The sequence below is a fragment of the Fringilla coelebs genome, assembly GCF_963513975.1.
Source record: "Fringilla coelebs genome assembly, chromosome: 21".
NCBI lineage: Eukaryota > Metazoa > Chordata > Aves > Passeriformes > Fringillidae > Fringilla > Fringilla coelebs.
Window position 1 is genome coordinate 10,827,606 of NC_140047.1, and position 18,301 is coordinate 10,845,906.

The 18,301-nt window shown below is 60.9% G+C and overlaps 1 protein-coding gene across 1 annotated transcript; it reads left to right on the forward strand.

The window, feature by feature from the left end:
- The first annotated feature begins 7,349 nt into the window (after positions 1–7,349).
- PTGS1 (prostaglandin-endoperoxide synthase 1) lies at positions 7,350–18,054 on the forward strand. Its single transcript, XM_084219539.1, has 11 exons — positions 7,350–7,480; positions 11,963–12,079; positions 12,202–12,342; positions 13,083–13,226; positions 13,573–13,754; positions 13,833–13,916; positions 14,215–14,461; positions 14,735–15,021; positions 15,653–15,800; positions 16,165–16,537; positions 16,615–18,054. The coding sequence occupies exons 1-10, from the start codon at positions 7,372–7,374 to the stop codon at positions 16,518–16,520; spliced, it is 1,815 nt and encodes a 604-aa protein (XP_084075665.1). The 5' UTR covers positions 7,350–7,371; the 3' UTR covers positions 16,521–16,537; positions 16,615–18,054.
- The last annotated feature ends 247 nt before the right edge of the window (positions 18,055–18,301 follow it).

The following is an 18,301-nucleotide window of genomic DNA, read 5'->3' on the forward strand; positions in this document are numbered from 1 at the left end:
GCTTCTCCAGCCTCTCCCCTTTCTCCAAGCCCTTGGGGTGGTGGCAGTGAGCTGGTGGAGGCAGGCAGTGCAGCTACAGGGCGTCATGCACATGGGAATGTCCCAAATATTTACCACTACACAAGGAATAAAACCTGTGGTAAAGCTACCCTGGTGCTGGGCTGGGGACAGAGCTGCCTGGATGGCTGGGGAGCCAGGGAGTCCATTTACCTGTGTCCTGCATCAGCCAGGAGCAGCCACAGGAGAGCAGGAACTGCTCTCAGCCCTGGTACCACCAAGTCAGGCAGACAGCACATGAACCTGAGGATCTGTGCCCTCACTGTCCATCCTGCTCCCTGCAGGACAAGCAGACAAAAAGCACAGCCCCAGCACCTCCCAGTGACACAGAACCCCCCAGGAAGAGAGAGGATGGGCACTCACCACTGGCTGGCTCACAGGGTGGCCCTGGAGAGGTCCCACTTTCCCTTTACAGCACAAATCACCTGCTGCTCCACATCAGGAGCTGCAGCACAAGGTCTGCCTGCTCCAAACACTCCTCCCCTGGCACCAGCAGGAACCTCTCGCTTGGTTCCAGCCTGGATTGCGCCCAGAGCTGATAAGAAGCTGCAGCTGATGCTGTTGGCGGGTGGGAAAGGAGCTCCAGCTGTGCCAAATCACCCAGGAGGGGAAGGGACACGGGCCAGAAAGCAGCTGGGCCGCTTCAGTGTGGGTGGGTGTCAGTGATGCCACATCAGCCACCACATGGTTTGGCCCTGGCAGGACAGAGGGTGAGGGAGGGCCATGGCCAGAGCCCTGCTGTGCCCTGGGCTGTCCACACCCTGCTGCCCTCGCAGGGACCCCTCTGCTGACAGCACTGCCAGCCTGGAGCACCGGCAGGGTCCCACCGGGAGGGCTGGGGGTCACACTCCCAACATCCCTGTGCCCATCCCTGCTCAGGACAGACCTGTGCCCTTCCCAGGCTGCCCACAGCCACTCAGCTCCAGCAGGATGTTCCAGTGCTCCATGCTGGACGCACCAGGGCAGGCCCCGGGCTCCTGGCCCAGCCCCGTGGCCGCAGGGACGCAGAGCAGAGGCACAGGGGAGGAAAAACTCCGAGGAAGCTGGAAGCTCTCGACATAGTTAAAAAACAACATTGCTCTTCAAAATAGATGTGATTGCACTCCTTGTGAGTCATGGAGCAGAGACACGAGATTGCTTTGTGCCAGGGACGGGCGGGCGCTGATTGTGCCGCCCGGATTTGTATCCACAGCCCTGGATGGCATGTCAGAGTTTACAGCGAGCATACATTTTCAACAGTGAGCTTTGCAAAATGTATCAATGTAATCTCTGCCTCCTATATTCCGTGTTGATTAGACACGATTTCTGGCTGGATTTTCAGAAAGCTCAAGTGCTTTTTTAATCACTACAGAAGCTCATTATTGCTTTCCAGTGACTCTTATGTCCTTCACTTCTCCTTTCAGATTAGAGTCTATAGTCAGATGAATATTGGATGATTTCATTACATACAAATGCAATCAACAGTTTTGCATAAATTTCTCCTCTTTTCTTGAGTTTCAATTGACCTCAGCACCCGTGGAGGCAGGCGCAATACACATGTAAATGAGCTGGCGTTGCTGCAAAGACACGGATTCGAGAAACAAGATAAACTGTCAGATAATATTCAGGATTTTTAACAGATCAAAAAATACTTCCTCGTTCAGCCCAGCCATAAAAATGGCACCTTCAGCTGCTCGGGAATTTGCTTTTGTTTTGCTCGTGTCTGGCTGTGGACAAAGAGCAGGAGCGGCAGAAGGGGCCGAGCGGAGCCGGGCTGGCCGCAGCGGTGGGGCGGGGTGGGAGCGGGGTGTCCGTGGGGTGTCCGTGGGGTGTCCGTGGGGTGTCCGTGGGGTGTCCGTGGGGTGCAGCAGTGGTGGCACAGCTCTGCCACTCCTCTGCTGGAGTGGTGCGCCCCCGGCACTGTGGGGAAGTGCCCGTACAGCCCAGTGCCTGCTGCAGAGCTGGGTTTGGGGCTGCCTGCCGTGGTACCAGTGCTGGTGCTGCCATCCCCATTCCCGCCCTGCTGGGACCATCTCAGTGCTCAGCTGACCATTGGATGTGGATGCTGAGTTCAGACCCCTCGGAGCCCTGACCCCTCCCGGGCAGTCCCGAGCAGCAGCCCAGCAATGGGGGCACACGGGGAGCAGGGCTGGGCCGGGGGCTGCCCTCCTCACCCTGTGCTACCACACACAGAGGAACCACACGTTCCAAATATATTTAAGCTAACACTCCACACGAACAATCAGGGCTAATTTTAAAAAAACTGTAATTAAAAATAAAGGACCTCTTGGTAGAGAAGTCGGGGTAAACTGTCAGCAGTCACTTTGGATGTGAAGCCCTTACCTTTAAAAGAATCATTTTTGTGCTAATGTGAGCAATCCATGACTCCCACACTCGCCTTCGGGGGGCCTGTGGGGAAAGAAACTCGTGGGTTTCTTTTGATACCTTTACGTGCTAATCTTCTTAACAGATTTTTAATTAATGGGAACGGAGCACTTTGCAGCCGTGAAATCTATTGTTGTAATTGCCTGGTGGATTAGTCCCATTAACCACACAAATTACCTGTCTCCAGGCCGCCAGCCCCACCGGGGAGCTCCCTGTGCTGGACACACTGAGCAGCCCCATTCTGAAGCAATTTTGATAAAATAAACTCTCTAATCAGGTAAATAATTCCATAAGGGAAATTGCTGCCTTCCCGAAGCCCCCCTCCAGCGGGACCTGGCTACTTTCAGGGGAATGCAACACGCCTCCAATTACAGACAAACCTCCAGCTCAGAGACCGTTTGGGAGAAGCCCACGGCACACGGGACCCCCTCGAGCCACAGGGGCTGAGGAATTAGGGCATTTAAGCTGTCAGCTGGAATCTGGCCCGGCCCCTGATTACCTGGGGGGACGTGCAGCCTATTTAGGTTCGTGTCCGTTGTAATTTCCTGACCCCCAGCGTTGATCCCGAATGACTCCTGTCCGTGTCAGGTTCCTGCCCGCAGTCCCTCCGACACGTGGCCCCGGGCTCGGGGACACCGACCTTTGGGCAATTAAGGACATCCAGGCCAGCCTGAGCCTGGAGAAGTGGGAACGTGCAGCTGTCCCCAAGAGCCACCTGTGCCCGTTTCACCACCGTGCCTGGACAGGCTGTGTGGCTGTGCTGGCTGCCATCACCCCTCGGGACGGACCCCTGGACCCTTCCCAGCCCTGTCCATGCGTTCCCATGTCCCATTGTGATTTTGGACCTGAATCTGACAAGACTCCCACAGCTGTTCTCTGCTTGGGGCCCGAGGCGGGGGTGAGCTGCCCCAGGGATCCCGTGGGACCCGCACACAGCAGGCACAGAGGGGTGTGGGGCACCCACGGGCTGTGACACGGCCATGCACGGCCCCGACACCCTTCTCCTGCCTGGGGGAGGGCTGCTCAGGGCTCTGCCAGCCCCTCGGCCAGCATGGCTCCAAACCTGCTGTACCAGCTGGGGCCCGGCCAGGGAGCAGGGAGGAGGATCCCTGTTGTGAGCACGTGTGTGGGGACAGCCTGAGAGGGAGTGGCAGCAGTGACACGCCGGTGGGGATGGTCATAGGGTGAGGGGGCCTTCAACCATGACCTGAGGTGCCGGGCCCTGATTGGGGATGGAGGAGCCCAAAGCGTGGGGGCACTGGGCTGTTCCTCCCCCGGGGCAGAAGCTGGAGCTCTCCCCTCGCTTGTCCCCATGGCTCCTGGCGCTGGGAGCAGAGGTGACCCGTGGGGCCACCCCGCACGGGAGGGGAGGTGTCGGTGGCCGGGCAGGCAGTGGCCGGGGCAGAGCCGGGCGGGAGGGCCGGAGCGCAGGAGCTGCCCGGGAACCCTACACCGCGGGTAATTGGCATCAGATGCTCCCTGACCTGCCGCATCCACCGGGAAGCTGGAAGCATTTATTTGTCTGAGCCGGCGGCTCTATCTGCGTGCGGGAGGCGTTGGCGGTGGCGGGGCTGGGCTCCGGAGCCTAATGAGCCTGAGCTGAAGATGATGAATATGATTGCTGAAAGCGCTTTCCTGAGTCCTCCTTTCCTGGGGCTCAGGTTACGAGTTCCCAGACAGCCTGTCCAGCCCCGGCTTTTCAATTCTGATTTGTAGCCCCCCAAACTGTCTGTCAGCTCCCCTTGCCAGAGGAAATGCTGGGTCCTCCTCTGCCGTGCCCCCCGGAGCTGGGGAAGGGGCCGCCAGCCCTGTTCAGCCATCGGGGAGGGTTTGGCTCCCCGGGCTGCCCCACTTGGCCCTGTGCCCACCCAGCTCCCTGAGCCAGAGGGGACGAGCCCTGAGCACTGTCCCGTGAGGGGTCTCCAGCCACCAGCATCTGCTGTGCCCTTGTTTCTGTGGCTGTTGGGGACCTTCCCCACGGGTACTTGCCAATGGTGACCTCTTAACCTCACAGCAGAAAAATGTGGGGTTCAGCTTCCGTGTTCTCTGCCCATCCCCTGCAGCCCACGGCCAACGTTCCCCCACTGAACCACATCCCACAGAGAAACTGCTCAGGGACGGACAAGGATGGGTCAGCCCGGGGATGCTCCATGGCCATGCAGATCCCCTGGGATCAGAGGGACACAGTTCTGACAGGCCTGGCGTGGGGAGCTGTGGGGTGCCCCTGCCTGGGCCTCAGAGTGGGTGGTCTCCCTGAGCTGCTCCTTTGCCCCTTGTCTCACGGGGCAGAGCACCAGGTGTCCCGGTGGCAGGGATGTTCCCATGGCTCGAGCATCCTCGGGCAGATGGGGGGAAGGATTTTATGAGGGGAAGGATTTTGGGCGCTGACCCCGCCACAGGTTCTTGCGTCCCGCTCTCCTGTTCCAGTCACCACCCCAAACACGGGGAATGAGGGGCTCGGGGACCGGAGGGGAGATGCGGGGCCGCCCAAGGCAGAGTAGCAGAGGACCAGCGACGTTTCGTGCCTCCCAGCACCTTCCAGTGCCTCCCAGCGGCTCCCAGCGCCTCCCGCCGCCGCCGCCGCGCTGCCATCGGCGGTGTTCTGCTGCCTCCCTACGGAGGACGCGCCGGCAGCACCGGGGCCCCGCCGCCCCCGCCGGGACAGAAACGCGGTGCCGTGACCGGGGGGGTGACCTCTCACCGGTGCCTCAGGCGGGGCTCTGGTGCATCCCAGAAGGCTCCGAACCTGCCTTCTCCATCCTGTCCTGCACCGCAGCCGAAGGGCCGCGGCCATTCCCGCACCATCCCCTGGGTCTGGCGCCGGCACATCCCCGGGGCAGCGCCGGCACATCCCCGGGACAGCGCCGGCACATCCCCGGGACAGCGCCGGCACATCCCCGGGACAGCACCGGCACATCCCCGGGGCAGCACCGGCACATCCTCGGGGCAGCACCGGCAGCCCCGGAGCAGCTAGGGCCCCAGTGGGGTCTGTTTGTCTCCTGCTGTCCCCCAGGTCACAGCAGTGAGGCACACATGGCGTTTGGCAGCACCTCACTGGAGATCCCCTTTCTACTCCAGAGAGGTGTCAGGGCATTTGCTGCCCAGACGCAGTGCCCATTTTGCCTGTGGCAAATGCCCAGATGTGCCCTCAGGTGGCCCTGGCCTTGCACCAAGGCTGTGAGACCAGTCTCACACAGTGCCCGAGCAGCACCACCCTCCTTTGCCCTGGCTGGGGACAGGAACTCCTCTGGGCACCCAGGGCTGGCTGCCACCCTGGGATTTGAGGTCAGACACCGTGGGCTGCAGCTCAGACAGAGTCACGGGAGGTCTGGTGGCAGCCAGGGCTGGCACCAGGGAGTTCAGTGGCTGCTGGTTTAGAGCTGAGCGCTGAGCGCTGGAGTGAGGGGTCTGGCTACTCGAGAGACAGCAGGAGCGGTGGGAGTCTGCAGAGCCCCCTCCCTCGCCAGCAGCGCCGGGACAGCCCCTCCACGGCAGCCCTGGCGAGACAGCGCCCCGGGCTGTTGCAACCGTTTCCGGTATTGTGCAAGAGTGTGGTTATTGCAACCTGGTGACAGGGAAAGGAGGGGGCAGTGAGAACGGAGCGCGGCTGGAGCGGGACATCCCCAAGGGCTGCGGGGTGGCCCGCGGCGGGAGGGGGTCAGGCTGTGCCGGGTCACGCGTGCTGCGGTCAGCAGTGTCAAGCATCGGGTGCGGGACAGGAGGGGACCGCCAGAGCTGGGGCTGGTGGTGCTGCAAGAGGGAATGGAGGGGAAATACACACAGCCACAGGGCGGACCAGTGCCTCCCTTGGGACTGTGACACCCTGGGGAGGCTGGCAGGGGGCAGGAGCAGCCGTGACTGCGCCGACGGCACACGTACAGCAAAACCTGCCCCCATCCCCGGTGTGAGCTCGTCAGTGGGAGCAGAGGCAGTGTCCCCACCCTGCGTGAGCGCATCCAGAGCCGGCTGAGCTCATGTTTATCTCATGGCTGGTGCATTTGCCTGCTGAAGCTGGATCTGAGGCCCTTGTGCATTTCTGGACACCTGTGAAAGCCACTTGCCCTGTGAGGACACTCCCTCCCAGCTGCTGAAACCCCCGCAGAGGAATCAAGCGGGATCCAGGCAGGAGCTGTGCTCCCCCACCCTGCCAGGGCTCCCCGCAGCTCGGCAAAGCCCACGATAATCCTCTCACACAGCCAGGCCTGCGATGGGGTCTCTGCCACTGAGAGGCTCAGCAGGCTCTGAGCTCTGGGTTCCACCAGTCTGGGGACATCCCAGCCAGGTCTGCAGCTCACCATGCTCTCGTCTACCCCAGAGCCATGCAGAGCCTCTCCCAGCCCCACACGAGTCCTGTGGGGTGGCTGATGCCTGCCCGGGCCAGACTGGCTGAATCCAGTCCGGCTCCCAGAGGCTGGTTCTGGGAACAAAGCATCCGGCTGGAAACACCCAGCGATGGTTTCACCGATAAACTCAACTTTTCTGGCTGCTGGTGGCTGTGGGCAGCCGGGCTCCTGGCACAGCCGGGCAGCACTGCCAGGGCAGCCTCTTGCGGCCACTGGGAGGAGCTGAGCCAGGCCCAGGAGATCGGGGGGCTCGGGCATGGAGTCCTGGGGGACCCGGGATGTGGAATTGGGATGTAGGGGGACGTGGGAACAAGGGCGTGGGCGTGGGGATTCAGCGGGATGTGGGAACCAAAAGCTGGGTATGGAGATGTTCGGGTAGGTGGGAACTGGGAGGGAAACGAGGCAACCTGGGGTTCCTGGGAGAGACACGGATCGGGGCACGGCTGGGGATGCAGGGGTAGCCAAGCGGACCAGGGAGGGAAGCGCAGCGAGCGCAGTCCCCAGGCGGGCCGGGCTGTCGGAGGCGGCCCCGTCCCGTCCCGTCCCGTCCCGTCGGGGGCGGGAGGCAGCGCGGCCGGGGCGGGACGCGGCGGAGCTGCCTCTCGCCATGGGCGGTGGGTGCCGGGCCCGGGCCCCGCCGACCGCGGGGCTTCGGCTGCTGCTCGCCCACGCCGTGCTGTTCTGCGCCGCCGGGAGCGCCGCCGGCACCGGCTCCGGTACGCGGGGCGGGACCGCACCGGGAGGGAGGGAGGGAGACGCGGGGGAGTCGGTACCGGTGGAGCGGCGACATCCCGAACAGGGGCCATTGGGCACCGTGGGGCGCGAGGGGACCTGGTCGCGCAGGATCTAGTACCGGGAATCCCGGGGAAGCGGGGAGCGCTGCGGGGCGGGCGCTGCGGGACCGGGCCGCGGTCCGGCGGGTTCCGGGCGGGATCGCACCCGCCACCCCCGGCTCGTCCTGGCCCGCCGGTGCCCTCCGTGTCCGGGGCGGAAGGCAGGCAGGCTGGGCAGGGGCGGCTGGCAGGAGCCCCACGACCACCGCCCGGGTCGGTGCCCGCAGGTTTCGGCCCGTCACGCCCGGCTGGGAGCGAAGGCGCCCGGCTGGAACAAGCTTCCCCTCCGCCTCCCGCAGCGGCCGCGCAGGGACCACACGCAGGGCCCGAGGCGGCCGGGGACGCACGACAGGGCTGGACCCCCGCCAAGACCGCGGCCACCCCGGGCCGGCCCCACCGCGGGGCTGAGGGGCAGTGCCCGGCTGCTTCCTGCAGCCTCCGGGCCGGGCCGGGGCTTCTCGAAGGACAGGGGGACGATGCCCGTGCGTGCTGGCAGCCAGGGCCCTGCCGCTGTCCCCAAACAACGCCGGGTGACACTGCGGTAGGGAGCGAGAATGGAGGGCTGGGAGCAGCAGGGATGGCTCTGGTGGCCTCAGCCATCGTTTCCTTCCCAGCACCACGTGCTGACCAACTGCAGGCACACCAGGAGTTGTTGAGGAATAATGCTGGCTATGGCAGGCACCCATGGAGCATGTGGTTAAATAAAACCCTTCCTCAAACCCATGGCCAGCTCTGCAGGGGACTCCAGGAGCAGGGGTGTGACCCAGCAGGATGTGACAGGTCCAGCCACCAGAAACAGTGGGGCTGGGTGACCCCAATGCTGAGTGACCCCAGTGTGGCTGGGGAGGTGGCAGGTGCCCCACTGCCGGGCACATCAGCCACATCTGCTGAAAGGAGAGTCCCCAGGGGATGGACCTGGCTGTCACTGGCTGGGCTGGACCATAGGTGGTGGGAACAGGCAAGGGACAGCCTCTGCTCTGCTCCTTCTCCAGCTTGGCCATCTCTTTACATGTGTTTTATCCTCCTGAGAAGTTCCTCTGGGAGCTGAGGACAGCCGGGCTGGCATCTGTGTGTCCTGCTGATCACAAGACAGGGCCTGGGGACATGCTGAGGACCCACGTGCCTGAAGCAGCTGGGACAGATGCAGAGGTGCAGCCCTGGAGCTGACTGCTGCACAGCACGATCAAAGCAGATTTCATTATGTGGGGGAAAAATAAATACCTGCAATACATGATGTACAGGAAAAGACGGCTTTTTTCCAAGGCTTAATTAGGGAGGGAGATATCTGATTGAGAAATTAGGGGAACTGTGCTGTGCCCTGAGGCACTGCCTGTGAGGTGCTGTCAGCAGAGCATCCAGGCTCTGCTCCTCCCCAGCATTGCACCAGGAGGACCACAGCCCTAATCTAGTCCTCGGATCTGCTCTTGAAGACCAAATAACAGGATGTCGGGCTGAGGCTGTGATCTCCTGCTCACTTGAAATTTGCTGTTCAGAGCACTTTACTTGACTCCTCACTGGCTGCACCTTGTCTCTGACCCATGGTGTTTGTTCTCTGTAGACTTTTCCTCTGGCTGTGAGCAGAGCCAGGCTGGTCCCAAGGTGTTTCTCAGTTTTCCCTGCAGATATTGCCCTTGGCTGCTAACTTGCCTTCAGGGGTGTAGTTTTGTTCAAGCGTTCTTGCAAAGTAAACCTGACTGTCCTCTCAGCAGCCAAGACGGGAGCAATGGCAGCCCCCCAACATCGCCGTGTGCCCGAGCCCCAGGCACGGGGCAGGTCGGGCACAGGCCCTGCTGTGTGGGGCAGGTGGGCACCACTGGCAGAGCTGCTTTGCATTCGTGGCTGTTTCCATTGCCCCCGGTCTGCATCTCCTCCCAGCACATCCCCTCCGCAGTGGGGCTCACAGGGAGCCAGCCAGGGCTGCAGAGTGAAGCCAGCTACCACACGAGAGCCCTGGGGCTGTGTCACCCCTCCAGCCCATCCCCAGCAGGCAGCCTGGCTCAGGTGCAGGGGGAGGATCACTGAGCCCACGTGGAACACAGCTGTGGGCCTGGCACGCTGCTCCTGCTCATGGTGCTGCCAGAAGTGGTTGCAGATGACAATCTGGCTGTGGTGTGTGTGCTGTGAATAGTTCGTGGGCCCGAGAACCCTTCCAGGATCAGACAAACAAGTGCGTAAGCGTTCCATCCTCTTCAAAGCCCGCGGCGGCGCGGCCATGTCCCATGGAGCGAGCCCGGCTCTGTCCCGGCCGTGATTCACCCCAGGTTGCTTTTGCTGCGGTTTGTGGAACGGATGTCGTCCCCGAAATCTGGCATTTTTCAGCGGTGATGGAGCGTGTGCACCGGCCCCGCCGCACGGAGGGGCCGCGCTCCCCGCGCACGCTGCAGCGCCTTTCCCCATACCTGGAGCCGTCCTGGCAAGGCCAGCGCGGGATTCCTGGCCGGGGTGTGGAGAGGCACGGAGCTGCTGCGGAGGGGAGGGAGGCTCCGTCAGGATGCGATGGGGCTGGTGTCGCGGGCCAGGACACGCTCCAGCCCCTTCCCACCCCTTTGGCTGGAACACGCTGCTCCCACCCCACCTCCGGGACCCGGCGGCGCTGACACTACGGTGAACCGTGGGAGGCGCGGCCCGGCCCGGCCAGGCTCGCTGCCAGAGCCGCCTCGGAGGAGGGCTCGGCACGACGTGCCATCGAGCCCCGCACCGGGGAGGGCCCCGGCGGAGCAAACTTCTCCTGGCTCCCCATATCAGCTGGAGAGACGGGGCAGGACTCGACCTGCTGCGCTGGAGCATCCTCCCAGCCCCGTGGCTGTGGCGCCCACAAGAGCCCGGCTTCCCCCGGCTTGCAGCGGGCACGGCACGGGGCTGCTCGTCGGGGCTTTCACCGGGTCTGCAGCAGAGCCAAGTGTGGAGCTACCGGCGTGGGAATAGCCCAGAGGATGCTCCAGCTGTGCTGCAACACCTCCCCCTTTCCAAAAATTCCCATCTTGCAAAAATCTGAACGGGTGGTCTGACCTTAATTTGTCTGAGATAAATAAGATCTGCCTGCTGCCTCCCGTCTGGAGACATGAAAAGATCCAAGATGAAAGGGAGCCTGATGGAAGTGCTGGGAGCTGAACACGTCTTTGCAAGTCAGGCCCTGTGGCGGGAGGGATTTGGGACCACAGGGCTGAGCACAGCCCGGCAGAGCTGCCGGCAGAGCCCCGGGCTCCCTGCCCTGCCCCGAGTATGTGCCTGCTGGGAGACTGAGCAACTTCACAAAATTACCTTTATTTTCCAAAGATGTTAATTTTTAGCTGCAATTTCCTATGGAAAAAATGTGGTTTCTGTTCTGCATGCCCATCCTACCACCCCAGCAATGGAACCTGTTCCCAAATTCCAGAAGAATCTGAAGCAGGTCTGGCAGGGATTTGGTGAGCTCAGGAACCACATGGAGCAGCTGATGGGCTCAGGAGACCTTCCTCCATCAGCTGTGGCACTGGGCACACTGGCAGTGGCTGTTGTTCTCTTCAGCACTCGGGGTGTGCTGCCTGTCCCCCATTCCTGCAGCCAGCAGCTCCAGAGCTGGGCACTGTGTTGGTGGCACCTTGTCCATGAGTGCTGTGTCCCCTGGTGGGGCTGGTGGCCTCCAGCGTGCTCTGACAAAGCCAGGTGTGCAGGCAGCTCTGGGCTTTAGGCACTTCCCTCCTGGCACAGAGGCTCTGTCCAGACCTGGCTTGGTGAGTTGAAAATGCCACTGGTGAGGATTTCAGGAGTTCCAGAGCACTCCTTTGGCTGATGGAAGGCAGAGGAGTCTCTGGCCACCCTGGACTGCATTTCTCTGTCTCCTGAGGTTTGCTGCTCTCAGAGGGGCTGAGGATGGTGAAGTTACAAGGATCATCCTGCTCCAGGACAGCCTGGAGAGGCTCGGTGTGGATGGAGCTGCCCAGCGTGGGAGCTGCTCTGTGCCAGGGGGTGTCCCTGTCCCACGTGATCCCACCGCCCTGGGAAGGGCTGCGAGGGGCCTTATCTCGTCCCTGCAGGCTGGGCAAGAAGGTGGTGGAGGAAGGGGCCGGGCGGGAGCCGGGAGTGAGCGCAGAGAGGCCCTTTCCATCCGCTGGGGGCGGCGGGGCCGAGGGGCCCTGCCAAAGCAAACGGCCCTGACAATGGCTGTTGTTATTAAGGCACAGGCTGTTTGCACGGCTTCAGCCGGGCTGGGGAGACCACCCCGGCAGGGCAGTGCTTGGCTCCTGCAGCGCTGCACCTCCTCTCCTGGGCTGGACCCGGCTGGGCTGGGTCCGAGGCACAGTCCCCCTTGAGGAGCAGGGAGCCGGCAGATGCAGCCATGTGCTGGCTGGATGGTGATGTCTCTCTCTCTCTCTCTCTCTGCAGTGAATCCCTGTTGCTATTTTCCCTGCCAGAACCAAGGGGTGTGTGTGAGGGTTGGCCTGAGAGGATACGAGTGCGACTGCACCCGGACCGGGTACTACGGGGTCAACTGCACCTCCCGTGAGTCCCTGTCCCCAGGATCTGGCACCCGTGGGTGCCAGGGCAGCTCTGTGCCCACAGCACTCGCTGCTGTGGGTGGGCTGGCTCCTCAGCAGGGAGAGTGACTGGTCTGTTTCCCCCAGCTGAGTTCTGGACACGTCTCCACAACCTGCTGAAGCCCAGTCCTGCCTTCTACCACTTCATCCTGACCCACTTCAAGTGGTTTTGGGACATTATCAACAGCACCTTCATCAGGGGCACACTCATGAGGCTCGTGCTGACAGGTGAGGGGCTGGAGAGGGTCTTGGGGTTCAGCAGGACTCGAGGACCCCCTGGCATGCACAGATGTGTGGGTGGCAATAGCAGGGCTGCAGTGATGCTGAGCAGCTCCTGTGAGCAGGGTGGACATTGGGCTTGAGTCACCTCACCAGGAGACCCAGAAGGTTGTCACCCTGTCCTTCCATCACCCTGTCACACTGTCCCTGTGCCCAGGGGAGCTGCCCAGCCAGACTGCAGTGGGGTGTAGGGGGTCCCCAGTACTGTGCCAAGCTGCCAGCTGGTTGGAAAACACAAGCAGTTCTTAGCATGCTGCACTCCCCAGGCCAAGGAGCTGTTTCACAGCTGCACAGAAAGCAGCCCGTGGAAATATGGCCCTTGTTACTCATGTCCCCATATTCATCACTTTGCATAAATATTTAGGTTCCAGCTCTTGGAGCCGTTGTGACACGCTTACAAGGCTCTGGCTGTTGGCTTCACCATTTCTAAGGGTTTGTCATCTCATCCATCATCCAAGAATCCACTTAGCACATTAGCACGAGCCCTCCTTTTCTGCAGGGAATTGCAGCCTTTAAAAGGCTCGGAACAAAGCCCAGGACACCCTCATGCCTCCACTGCTGGTACCTTTCTGATTTTTGGGGTGTCAGGAGCTGTCTGGCAGCACAGAGCAGGCGGGCAGGGACCAGGGGCAGAGTCTGTGAGTTGCTGCCTCAAGCCCCACAATGCTGATCACCCTCTCTCCTTTCAGTTCGTGCCAATCTCATCCCCAGTCCCCCCACTTTCAACTCTGACTATGGCTACATCAGCTGGGAGGGCTATGCCAACGTCAGCTATTACACCCGCGTCCTCCCGCCCGTGCCGGACGACTGCCCCACGCCCATGGGCACCAAAGGTACGTGGCTGCTCCGGGGCACCCACACCCTGAGTGTCTCCCACCCAGCCGTGGGTGCTGCCACGGACACATCTGTAAAGCACCACTGGCAGTGCCACGTGCTACCACTGTCCTGCCCAGACTGGCTCTGCAGCAGGAGGAGATTGATGGCATCTGGATTGCTGCTGGGACAGCTCAGGCTGAGCTGTTGGGACATGTCACGGCCTGTGTGAGAGGGCTGCAAGGTCCCTGTGCAGATGAGTCTGTGCCCGATGCTGCAGCAGACGCCACCAGCGGCCCTGCAGACAGCACCAGTACCCGGCTGGGTCGGCACTGGGCATCTTTCCTCAACCTCCATCCTTTGCAGGGAAGCTGCAGCTTCCTGACCCCCAGCTCCTGGCAGAGAGGTTCCTGCTGCGGCAGAAGTTTGAGGCTGATCCCCGAGGCACCAACATGATGTTTGCCTTCTTCGCCCAACATTTCACTCACCAGTTCTTCAAGACATCTGGGAAGATGGGGCGTGGCTTCACCAAGGCTCTGGGGCACGGGGTGAGGGCATGAGGAGTGAGGGGGTGCTGGGGTCCCTGTGCCTCTCAGGGCAGCCTTGATGCCCTGCTCTCTCCACAGGTGGACCTGGGACATTTGTATGGGGACAACCTGCAGCGGCAGCACCAGCTGCGACTCTTCCGAGACGGCAAGCTGAAATTCCAGGTACCACCCAGCACAACTGAAACACGTCCCAGCCCTGTGAGCCAGAGTTGTTTGAAGCCCATGTTCCTCTGGGCAGACCCCAGCCCTGGTGCCCAGCGTGGCTGCTGCCAGGGGACAATCTTTGGGGTGCAGCTGCTCAGATGGCAGCAGGCATTTGGGGCTGTACGAGGGAGGCGTTTCCATTCCACTCACCTCTTGCAGGAGAGCAGATGTGGTGCCCTTAGGGAGGCAGCTTGTGGCCGGGCAGGATGTTTTTGTCCCCTCTGCCCTTTCTGCCCTGTCCCTGCTGTGTCCCCAGGTGGTGGATGGAGAGGTGTACCCGCCCATGGTCACCGAGGCCCCGGTGCACATGGTGTACCCGTCGGGCGTGCCCAAGGAGCAGCAGCTGGCGGTGGGGCAGGAGGTGTTCGGGCTGCTGCCGGGGCTCTGCGTGTACGCCACGCTCTGGCTGCGCGAGCACAACCGCGTCTGCGACCTGCTCAAGCGGGACCACCCCACCTGGAGCGACGAGCAGCTCTTCCAGACCGCGCGGCTCATCCTCATCGGTGAGGAACTGCTCCCGCCCTGTCCCACCCCTGGGTGGCCTCACACGCTGGCCAGCCTCCTTTTGAGGGTAATGGCCAACCTGCCTTTGAGGCAGTTCCTCTGGCATACTTCTGGGAATCGTTTGGTTTGGTCCATATAGCAAAAAAGTCGGCTTTGGTCCATCCAAAATGGTCAGGAGGAGGTGGATGGCTGCTGTGGTAGATGTGGGTAACATCTCAGGGGCAGAGCTGGTGGCTCCTGCTGCTGCCAGCTGCCTCTTTTCTGCTGCCCAGGGGAGACCATTAAGATCGTTGTTGAGGACTACGTGCAGCACCTCAGTGGGTACTACCTGAGCCTCAAGTTCGACCCCGAGCTGTTGTTTGGGTCACAGTTCCAGTACCGGAATCGCATCGCCGTGGAGTTCAACCAGCTCTATCACTGGCACGGGCTGATGCCTGACTCCTTCATCATCCAGGGACAAGAGTACAGCTACAAGCAGTTCCTCTACAACACCTCCATGCTCATGGACTACGGCGTGGAGGCACTGGTGGAGTCCTTTTCCAAGCAGGTGGCAGGAAGGGTAAGGTCCTGCTCTGCCCTCCCCAGGAGGGACACTCGTGCAGTGGTGCCCATGTCACACCGAGTCTGCCCAGGGCAGCACCCGATGGGCACATCAGGAGTCCTCCCCACCCGCGCCGTGGCAAGGCTGGCCCTGGCAGCCCCAGCTGCTTGCCCTTGCTGCTCTGCAGTAAACATTCCGGTGATGCCAGGAGCCTGTGGAAGCCGGGATGTCCCTGCCCGGCTGTGGAGCAGCGGGGCCTGGAGCAGCGCCTGGCACTGTTCTCTACTGCCATCGCATGGATGTTTTCTTCCAAGCGATTGCAGCTCCGTTCCTGACCCTCTTTGCTCGTGCCAAGCAGCCCAGCTGAGGCTGAGCCTGAGGCCCTTTGGGCATTTGGGTTCTCCCACTGAGCTTGAAATCTCTCTCGTCCTCCCAGGTCACTGGGTCACTGTCCATCGGGGACTTCTCGTGCTCTGTGCCCTGCCCTGGGAGCAGGGCTGACCTGACCAAGCTGCTCTACAGCTGGTTTTTGCACTGCCCACCTGCTCCCCCTCCTCTTGCTGCTGCAGTGACGTGCGGTGGCCCTCTGGAGCTGATGCTGGTGCTGCCTTGTGCCTGAAGTGTGCTCCTCCTTGTCTTTCCCCTCCAGATTGGTGGGGGACAGACCATCAATGCCAATGTCCTGCACGTGGCCGTTGGGGTCATCAAGGAGTCCCGGCAGCTGAGGCTGCAGCCCTTCAACGAGTATCGGAAAAGGTTTGGCATGAAGCCCTACAAGTCCTTCCAGGAGCTGACAGGTAGGGCTGCAGCGCTGCTCCTGGGGCTTTGCTGGGCCAGGGCAGGGGCTCTGTGCCCACGGGTGAGTACCAGGCCGTGAGCTGCCCTTCTGCCACTGGGCTTGGAGCAGCTGCTCCTGCCCATCCCAGCCCTGCCTGCTCATGGCCCCGCAGTGGGGCAGACTGGGCTGATGCAGGGGTGTCAGGGGGATGCAGGGGTCCTTCCTCCTGGGGGCTGGAGCGCTAGTCCAGAGTACAGTCCCTGGCCTGGAAGTCAGGCTTGTCACTGCCTGTGAGGGAGGCACCCTCCCTTTGTCCTCTGCAAGGCCAGTCCTTGCCAGGTGCGATTCTCTTGCTAAAGCACTTTGATGTTCACTTGGTGCAGGAGAGGAAGAGAAGGCAGCAGAGCTGGAAGAGCTGTATGGAGACATTGATGCTCTGGAGTTTTACCCAGGCTTGCTGCTGGAGAAACCCCAACCCAATTGCATTTTTGGGGAAAGCATGGTGGAGATCGGAGCTCCATTTTCCCTGAAGGGGCTTTTTGGAAATCCCATCTGCTCCCCAGAGTACTGGAAACCCAGTACATTTGGTGGAGCCACTGGCTTTGAGATTGTGAAGACGGCATCCCTGAAGAAGCTGGTGTGCCTCAACGTGAAGAAGTGCCCGTACGTGGCGTTCCACGTGCCGGACCCCGCGCAGCACGGCAGCCCTCGGGCTGCTGGGCCCTCTACAGAGCTCTAGCAGGCTGACCTGCCCAGGTAGGGACTGTCCTTGCCCTGCTGCAGGCTGAGCTGAGCTCCCAGCCTGGTGCTGAGGATCCTGTTCCTTCCTACAGCGAATGGTGGGATGCAGGAACCTGCCGCCCCTGTGCCGAACAGAAACAGGGCAGGAGAAGGTCCCACGCTGGGTGTCCTCCATGCCAGCCCTCCAGGAGAGCCTGTTCCCTGCTCTCTGAAAAACTCGAGTGCCTTGGGAGTGTGGCTGCCAGCTCTGTCCTCAGCAGACCCAGTTCTCTGATGGTGAATACCTTGCACAAAACAGCTTTGGAGTTCCTCAGTGGACACTCTGGGCCCCCCAGTGCTTTGTCACCTTCTGTCCCTGCTGTGTCCTGGCACCAGGCCACCAGCAGCCCCTCTTCAGAGGGGTCATATCCACATTATGCCTGAAAACCATTTTTAGAATTAGTGAAAAGTGTAAGACTGGAAAAATTTCATTTTAGTTAACTGGTTAGCACTGACTTAATTCTTACTCACCAGGAGTCAAATTTTTCTTCACACAACATCTTTTTCCAGTAGAGACTCTCTCTCCTGCTCAGAACAGGAGCCCAGAGCCCAGGGAGCACCCCCTCCTCCCCTGCTGCACCTGCTGAAGCGATGAGCTGCCTGAGGGATGCAGAGGAGGTGGCAGCATGCAGAGGGATGGGGAGGACACAGTGTCTGAGCTGCCCAGTAGGGGCTGAGCTTGCAGTAGAAGCCTGTTCTGATCCAATTCTCCTGCAACAGCCTACCCAGCACACATGCACAGCTGGGAGAAGGAAACAAAGCAGTGCCTCTCCTGGAGGAGACCAGAGAGAAGCATGAGGTCAGATCCCCAGACCTCCTGTGTCATGCTGGCTTGGACCCTGCTATGTGCCACTGGCTGCCAACCCAGGGCTGCTCAGAGCAACATGCTACCACTGTGCACACAAAGGGATGGAGTCTCTTCCATCCCAAAATGATCACCCTTCTCTGCACTAACAGCTCAGCAAACACATCCTCACAGCACACAGAGCCTGCTTCTGTCCCCTCCTGAAACAGAGCTCAGCCCTTGCCCAGCCCAGCCATGTGGTAGCGGGCAGCCACTGTCACTGGCCTTGATCCCCATCAGATCCTGGTTAAGCTCTAGGAAAAAGGACACTTAAAATAAGAAATGATTTTAAAAACTCCTCTATTTGTGGCTGTGCCCACCAGCGCTGTGCTGGGCCATTGCTGACTGCACCTGAAGCAATAAATGGAGCAACTTCTCCCTTAGAAGCTTCCATGGGGTTCTCTGAGTGTCCTGAGGCAGTTTGAACTTTGCTCCCCTCCGGCCACCCCTCAGCCCTGTGCTGCTCAAATGCCACAATTCAGTGTTTGGCCACTGTTCTCAGGCACAGGGTGGGATTGTTGGGGTCATCCTGGGCAGGGCCAGGGGTTGGACTGTGATAATGTTTGTGGCTCCCTTCCAGTTCAGGATATTCTGTAATTCCATGGTGACACTGCTTAGACCTATGTTGTATTTCTCTCACATAAAAACTATCCACACATAAATCTGGCTGCCTGGGTGTTTTGTAGATCGTCCAGCAGGATTCCCAGGGAGGTGTTACAGGAATTTTAAACTAGGGAGGTTTAAAGGGCTGGTGCCTTGGCAGGGATGTGGTAGAACATCACAGCAAGGGAACGTGTGCAAGGAGAGACTCCCAAGGCAAGAGCCTTCTCACTCCCTCTCTTTAACCCTTCAGAAATGGGACAGCATTACCAGGATACATCTGGATTTTAGTTTCC

Coding starts and splice junctions, on each gene's coding strand:
- PTGS1 (XM_084219539.1), top strand. CDS start 7,372: ATGGGCGGTGGGTGCCGGGCCCGGGCCCCGCCGACCGCGGGGCTTCGG. Junction 13,755..13,832: donor CCAAGGCTCTGGGGCACGGG/GTGAGGGCATGA, acceptor CTCTCTCCACAG/GTGGACCTGGGACATTTGTA. Junction 15,801..16,164: donor GTCCTTCCAGGAGCTGACAG/GTAGGGCTGCAG, acceptor CACTTGGTGCAG/GAGAGGAAGAGAAGGCAGCA.